The 7810-nt window shown below is 53.0% G+C and overlaps 1 protein-coding gene across 1 annotated transcript; it reads left to right on the top strand.

The window, feature by feature from the left end:
- The first annotated feature begins 4994 nt into the window (after positions 1 to 4994).
- INAFM2 (InaF motif containing 2) lies at positions 4995 to 7810 on the top strand. Its single transcript, XM_054565591.1, has one exon. It carries the CDS (start codon positions 5228 to 5230, stop codon positions 5693 to 5695), a length of 468 nt encoding a protein of 155 aa, XP_054421566.1. The 5' UTR covers positions 4995 to 5227; the 3' UTR covers positions 5696 to 7810.

Here is a 7810-nt window from a genome sequence, read left to right as displayed (position 1 = left end):
AATCAGAATTGCCTGGGAAGCTCTGGTAACACTGTGTATTCCTTGCTACACCCAGACCCTCTGAATCAGGACCAGGGATGGGCAGGTGGGGTGAGGGCAAGGAAGGTAAGGAGTTTGGATTTCTAAAGGGTTTCACCCTTGGTTCCAGGGCGCAGTTAGGGCTCTAGAACCAAGGAAGACTCAGCCACATTCCCATTCCTGGTGTGATGTACTCAGAGACTTTGGCTTAGTTGCTTTACATGCCTGGAGGACTTTTGGTGGGGGACTGCCAGGATGTAGGATGCACGCAATGCTCTGTGAGGACTGGTGGAGGGAATCATGGCTTAGAGGACACAGGTGGCCAGGAAGTCTACTTTCAGGTAGATGAGATTTGTTCTCCTGGGCCCCCAAGGTTAGAATCTTTGGTGACTTGCGTGACTGTCTTAGGTCAGGTTTCCCATGAAACATTATGAGAAAGAGATCTGCCTGCAGAAAGTTCATTGGGAGGTGCTCTCAGAAACAACACGACATCTGAGGGGGTGAAGGAGGCAGGAATGAGCCGAGGAATAAATTGACGCAGTCACAACAAAGGACGCCTCCACACAGGGAGCTCTGGGGTTGGGATGACCCTTCAGACCTGGCCCTGACTGAGGCAAGAGGGCTGAACCTTTGAATCCTCACACTGACCAGGCAGATTATCCCTAGGAAGGGCTTGTGAACTGGGGGCTGTAGTTCCTCCTACTTACCTTCCTGTAAGTTTCCCAGAGAAAACGATCACCAGGATTCCGGAGGAGTCATTTCCACGCAAAGCCAGCTTACCACACGAAGCATGTAGGTCTGAGCCATTTCAAGGGGGTACTGTCATCGTTGCTATGGTACACCGCCCAGATCCTGCCTTGGGGACCAAGAAACTTAACCCCCAAGTTGCCAGGAGTGTTGGCAGCTAATGGCTCACAGCTGGACCTCTTCCTGGGCACTTCCAAAGGTAGGTGCCTTGCCCGATTTCATGAGCCCTTTCTAGTGGTAATCTGCCTGGTCAGTGTGAGGATTCAAAGGTCGAGTCCTCTTGCTCAGTTGGGGCCAGGTCTGAAGGGTCATCTGAACCCCAGAGCTCCCTGTGGAGGTATCCTTTGTTGTGACTGCATCATTGATCAATTTATTCCTCTGCTCAATCCTGACTCCCCACTGCTGCAGCTGATGTTAGTGTCACAACTGATAGTCAGCATTGTCCCCACCCCATTACCCATTCTAGATTCTGTTTACCTCCAGCTTATACCTTTGCTGGTCTAGGTGGCTTATGTGGTGGCATTACTGAGGGGTCTGAGCCCCTAATCACCATGCCCTTCTCAAATGAAGCTTCTGAATTTGTTCACTGGCTGTCAACATTGGGCAAGGGGGTACCAAGAGACACCCCAGTGCATCATCTGGGTGCCAAACATATTTTTCCCTAACCCCATTATGTAGTAGCAGCTCTATCTTTCTAAGGGATCGGGGTCAAATACCCTTGCCAGGAAGTGACTCTTTTCTTTGCCTGCAGGTGTCTTGCCACAAAGAGTCTGAAGGATGGAAAGCAGCCACACTGAACATATATGGAATTCTTGTTCTGTCTCCTGCTGGAAGTGTTCCATCTCTAGGACCTAGATTCTCTAAACCCAGAGAGCCTGGAAATGTAGGAATAAGAATTATAAATTCCAACCCCCTCCCCGCATCAAGGGTCACTGGGAGTGATAGTAAATTAGGTTATTCCCCCTTTCATCCATTCCTAGACCACCGTATTTTAGCTGTTGGGCCATAGCAACATATGTGGCTATTGGATAGACTGTATACTTGATGCTGGAGCACAGTGTTTCCCCATCTCTAAAAACGGTGCTTCCGCTGCACCTATGACAGGCTGTTCTTTTACTCTGTCAACTATATTTACCTGTGGGCAGCAAAGTATGTGATATGCCCAGAAGACTCCATGACCACTCTTTTGCTATAAAGTGGGTCTCTTGATCTGATGCAACATTATGTGAGATCCCAAGTCTGTGGATCAAACACTCTTTAAGCCTCTCAGGGGCGGTGCTGGTTGAGGCCTCTGGCAAGAGAGAGAAATCTATATCCAGAATATATGCTCGTTCATGTCAAGATGAATCACCAACTCTTCCAGAGTTACTGATAGTTTGTTATGATAAAAATGAGATATGAAATGTAAATGCTTATTATGGAGCCTAGTGCACAATGAGAGTGTGAATGTTGCTGCTCTTGTAATTGGTCAGAACTTACCAAAGCCTGAGAAGGCTGCTTTAGGGAGCAGACAAGGTACACCATCATAGAGGGTCTTTTAGCTTAGGCTGAAGGGTGCTCCACAGCGATGTTGCATAGGATCCGCAGGTATTTACAAAAGATGGCCTTTTGGGCCCTTTCTGTCCCCATCCTGCCTCGGTTCTCTGATTTTTCTAGCTCTGCCTACCCGCAGTCGGAGACACTTAGGCAAGCACATTCACCATCAGGCCACTAGGGGGCCATTTAGTTCCCTGCAGCAGGAATACACTAATGGTTTCTTAATGGCTCAGGCACCAGGGAGATCAAGCTCAATTATATCTGAGAGCAATTTGAGTTCGTAGGGTAAAAGACACTATGTAAATCCAGATAATAAATAGGGCTTATTGATGATAGGTTAAAGAATTTGGCACTGTTTAGTGTGGAGAAAAATAGGGTGAGAGGAATTGAATTAGTGCTTCAAGTGTATTTATTCTTTAGAAGAGAGTGACATGCTGTTTCCTGCTCCCTGAGAACCAAGCAAGAAGAAAGAAGTTTAATTTGCAACAGAAGAAATATGGAATTCAAGAAAGAGGCTAGAAGAAGGCTTTGGGTTGACTTTACCTGGAATCTTTCAGAATAATTTGCCTTGGTTTAGTTGGTATGATCAGTCCTGCCAGGAAAGCCAGAGAGCAGAGGAGAGAAGAGAGGAGAACATCCAGAGACAACTCAGGGATTTTAACTTAACAGGTCACCCTGCTAGACAAGCTGCGACCTGGCGTGGGAGCCGGATGGGGAAGGAGTGGTTGTCTTTTCCCCATCAGCCCACAAAAGACAATACACACTCCAAACTTCCAATGTTCTTGAAATTTCTTAGGAAGTGAAAAGGCAGACTGCTCCTGGAAACAGCATCCAGCTGGCCACTGCTAGCGGGCCTCAGGAATGAGAGTGGGGGGTCGGGTTAGTGGCCTTTGGTTCCCTCAGCCATCAGCACACTTAGCTCTGGTAGCCACCTGACATCTGTGTGTAAGCTCAGAACTTTCCAAAGCCCGAGAAAGTGGCCTTGGAGAGCAGACACGGCATGGCACACCGTCATGGAGGGTCTTCTGGCTAAGGCTGAAAAGTGCTCCATAGGGGTGTTGTGTAGGAGGTTCTAGGACCCGGGGGTATTTACAAAAGTTGACCTTTTGGGCCCTTTCTGTCCCCACCCTGCCTTGATTCTCTGATTTCTCTCATTCTATCTGCCCTTAGTGGGGGGAGGGGGGGGACAGGGCAACAGGGTCGGGATGGGGTTTCCTCATAAAGGGGCACCGTGTCTGGATACCAAAGTTTCCTGTGGAGGATGAGGGGAAATGGGAAAGGCGAGGGGGTCCTGCCCCACAGAGTCAGAAGTGAGGTGTCAGGCTCACATCTGCAGGGGCAGGACTGGGTCGGGGGCTGCTCACCCACAGAATCCCATCAGGACCACAGTCCTCTCCCCACACACGTTCACACAGGCACAGTCTCCCAAAGCCATTGGGACACCCAAGCGGTCCACACAGCCACTCCTGGGAACACAGGAAGTAGAATTCAAGGAGGGAGCCAGAAATTCTGGAAAGCTTTGTGGAGAGGGAATCAGAAGAAGAGAAGGCAGGAGAGAGGAGGGTGGAAGGAGGGGGAAAGGCTCAAGGGAAAGCGGCTGGTGAGAGCTTGGAGAGAAGCCGTCAGAATCGACCTGAGGGAGGACAAACCTCACATGGGAAGTGGGCGAGGGTACAAACGCCCAGGCCCTAAGGCCTAGGGAGGGGAAAATCTCTGGGAGCCGCTCAAGAGGTTCAGGCTAGCCTCTTGATCTGGGACTCAGACGCCCCAAAAAGCGGGACCCGAGACCGGCACTAAGGTGGGAGGCGAGACTGGAAAACCAGCTTAGCATGCGGTACTGTCTCGGAAGCTCTGAAAGGTCTGGTCATCCTGACGCCGGGCTCTAAAGAGGACAAGGAATCAGATAGATTTCAGCAAAGCCCCGAACCCGAGGCGGGACGGAGAAGGGGATGGGGCAAGAGTGGATGGGGCCGGTGGGGAAGGGGCGCGACCGGCTGTGACCACAGTGTGAACTACTGGTCCTCGTCTGCCTACGCCGGACGCGGGCTAGGCTTGCTAAGTATAAAGAGGTCTGGAAGATCCGCACGCAGGGTACGTGGAGCGGGGCGCGAGCCGAGAGCACTAGCGTGGTATCACCCTCACTCTGGGGGTAAACTGAGGCCTGGGAGCCGAAGCTGCTGCTGCTATTCCATCCGTCACTTGGGACTGGACTGAAAGGAGAGGTGCCCGAGTTGACAGCGTCGCACTCCGAACGCCCCTCCCCGCCCCCTTCCGTTCCGCACTCCGCCCCAAACGACGCGGTTCCCCTTTTAAAGAAGCGCCCGGGCTCCCACCCTTACCGCGCCAGCCCGCTCGGGGCTGCGGCGACGTTGCCCTTTTAAGAACCAGCCTCCTTTAACTCTCTCGTAACGGGGCGTCCCGGCGGGGCTTGCGGCTCGCGACAGAAGCCCGCCTCCCCGCGCGGCACTTCCGGACCCCGGCGTCGCCCTTTTAAGAGGCAGCCCCCAACAGCGTTCTCCCCCGCCCCCTGTTGCCGGCGCGCGAGGCGGGGGAACCCGGCGGGAGCGGAGCGCGCTGTCCGCGCGGCCACTGGAGACCGAGCGTCCAGCGGCCGGGCAGGCGGCGGCGGCGGCGGATGGGGACGCGGAGCCGGGCGGCTGTGGCGGCTGTGGCTGTGGCGGCGGCGGGGAAGCAGCTGACGGGCCGGCGGCGACGGCGGCGCTGGCGGCGGTAACTGGTCCAGGCCCCGGCGGTGGCTGCAGCGACGCGGTGGCGGGCTGCGGGAGGGCGGCGTGAGGAGCAGCGGCGGAGCGCGAAGCAGTCAAGGAGCGAGGGCGCCGGGCCGCCCCTTGTCCAGCCCTCGAAGGCCGCCAGGCCCCCTCCAGCCGGGGCCGTGGAGCACCGGGGCAAAGGCCGGGGCCCCCCCATGAAGGAGCGCGACGCGGCCCCGGCCGAGCGGGGCAAGCCGGCCACCTACACCGGGGACAAGAAGGCGAAGATGGCGGCCAAGACCAACAAGAAGTGGGTCCGGCTCGCCACCGTGTTCGCCTACGTGCTCTCCGTGTCTTTGGCCGCCATCGTGCTTGCCGTCTACTACAGCCTCATCTGGCAGCCGGTGGGTGCCGGGACCTCGGGGGGAGCCGCCGGCCCGCCCCCGGGCGGCTCCAACACCACCGGCCCGTCTGGGACTTCGGGGGCGGCGGCAGTGGGGCCCAACGCCACGGGCTCGTCCAGCCTCGAGGCACCGCGCGACGCGCCCCCGCTGCAGGCGGCACGACCCACGCCTCCTGAGCCCTCAGCCGACAGCCCCTTGGCCGGGCCGCTGGAGCGGCCGCGGGGGCCGGAGGAGGACGAGGAGGAAGCGGCGGCGGCGGCGGCGCCCGGGAGTCGCTGAACTCCTCCGCACCGTGGGCGGCGGGGAACCATCCTCCCCAAGGCTGGAGGCTGGACTTTGCGGCAGGACGGGGCGGAGAGCCCGCTGGAGTGACCCTCGCGGCAGTGAACGCCCCTCCTCCCACGACGATCGCAGGCTTGTGGGGGCGAGTGGCCTAGAGCTAGATCTTCAGCCAAGGGACCACGATTCGTCTGGGACTCGCAGTGTGGTCTTCCCAGGCCCGTGCATTGGCGCCGGGGCCCTGAGCCATAGAGCGTTGGGTGAAGGGGTGGGGAGATCCCAGCAGGGAACCCTTTTGCGCCGCTGCTCACACTTGTGTATTCTACGTGCAGGGGTGACTCGGGCTTTCCCACCAAGACTCAGGGGAAGGAGGGAGCTATAGGGGCTCTTAAATAAGGTGAAGCTCTCAGAAGAAGGAGGGCACCAAAAGTAGTGGAGCTCAGGTACGTCAACCTAGTTGCAGTGGCCACAAACGCATTTAATTTATAGATCCCTGTATATAGTTGTTGACTTATGCACTAGAAGCTATAATTACATAGAACTATACGAGTATATATCCTCCCACACCCTGGGTAGCTACTGACTGATGGGGCCAGGCAAGGGCTATTTGCTAAAGCCCCAGAGTGCAGCTAGCCAGAGGGCACAAACACTGTTTTTTCCATCACCCACTCTTTCCCTTATTCCCCCTCCTATTTCAGAAAGAAAGGTTTATGACACAAGAGTATAATCATTCTTAGACTTGTCAAAAGGTTAGTGGAAAACCTTATGAGAAGTAGAAGCCATTCAGGGAGGGTGGGGAGTGTACTGTTCTCTTTCCCACCCTAGTGCCCTCACTTAAGAGGTTTCCTGTTGCACCCAAAGTTTCTGGATATGGGCCAGGGAAGAAGGAAGGGAAAGCAGTGCCTCTGTGCTTCAGTACTTGGCTTTGTCATAGTTTTTTAGGAAGAGCAAACTTTGTAAGTAGATTGACTCATAAGTGTTTTATCTTTTTCCTTAAAATCTTGTCTTGTTCCAGTAATCATCCTAGCCTTCCCTCTTTTAGGAGCATGTAGTGACAACGGTAGCCCTGCGATTAGGATGAAATCTGTTGTAAAACCAGAGCCTGAGCATGTCCTCCAGGTTAAAAGATGGGCTTCAAACTCAGGATTGTGCTTTGGTAGCCAATATATAGACCAGCAGTGAGAAAGTTCTCCTGATAAACTTATATGCAGCCTGTACTTTTATTGAGATGAGAAACATCAAGGGAAATGACATTTGTTTAGCTCTGGGGCAGCAAGAATTACACATCTTTAATTCAGATTCTATTTCATTCTGCCGCCACTTGCTTTTAGGCAATTGAGTGTGGGTAGTGACGAGATATCAAACCCCTTAGTGTTTCCTTTTTGGGAAATGAGGCACTTTTTTAAGAAAAAGAAAAATTTAGCCACCTGAGTCCAAAAACAGATTGTCTCCAGTTTTCTGGCCTGCACTCTAGTTAGCTCTGATCCAAGTTGATAGGATGAACAGTTGCTTTAAGCCTTGTCCTGTTGTAGGCAAGATAACAGCAGCTGAGCTGTCATAGCCTAGGGGCAGGCTGGTAGCACCCCTAAGGTGTCTTGGCTGGAGGAGATTTTTGAGCAGCTGACTTGACTTTGGTCGTTAGAAAGCCTCTGAGGCCTTTTAAAATTTTTGGTGGGGTCTGGGGGGAAAGAAACAAAATGCCACTTTATAACTTCAATAATAGCCTGTGATTTATATTTATTGTGTGAATTTTTAGTCCTATATTTTAATAATTTATAAATTGATCTCTTATTCCAAGAATTCTTTGAACTTGGAGGAGTATATCTGAGAGTCCAATCCCCTCTCCCCATCCTGACCCCTGCATTTTGGACTGTTTAATCTACTCTGGGACGGATCAGAGTCTAAAGAGACCGCTCATAGGTCCAGCTGCTGGCCTCCTGACTCTCTAAAGCCTTCACTGGAATTGGGACATTAGTTCCAGCTCTAGCTGTGAACATGACCAGAGACATTATTTATAATTCAGCCATTTAAGATATACCTGTACTCGAAAAGTCTTGTATATTTTTTAAAAGTTTTATTTTTCAGGTGAACAAATATACATTCTAAGAACTCCAT

This window comes from Pteronotus mesoamericanus, unplaced genomic scaffold, assembly GCF_021234165.1.
Source record: "Pteronotus mesoamericanus isolate MK-2021 breed Mesoamerican mustached bat unplaced genomic scaffold, CSHL_Meso_final contig_164, whole genome shotgun sequence".
Lineage (NCBI taxonomy): Eukaryota > Metazoa > Chordata > Mammalia > Chiroptera > Mormoopidae > Pteronotus > Pteronotus mesoamericanus.
Note: the sequence above shows the minus strand (reverse complement) of the source record. Positions and strands in the feature narration are given on the sequence as shown.

Excerpts from the sequence above, each read along its gene's own strand:
- INAFM2 (XM_054565591.1), top strand. The coding sequence starts at position 5,228 with ATGAAGGAGCGCGACGCGGCCCCGGCCGAGCGGGGCAAGCCGGCCACC.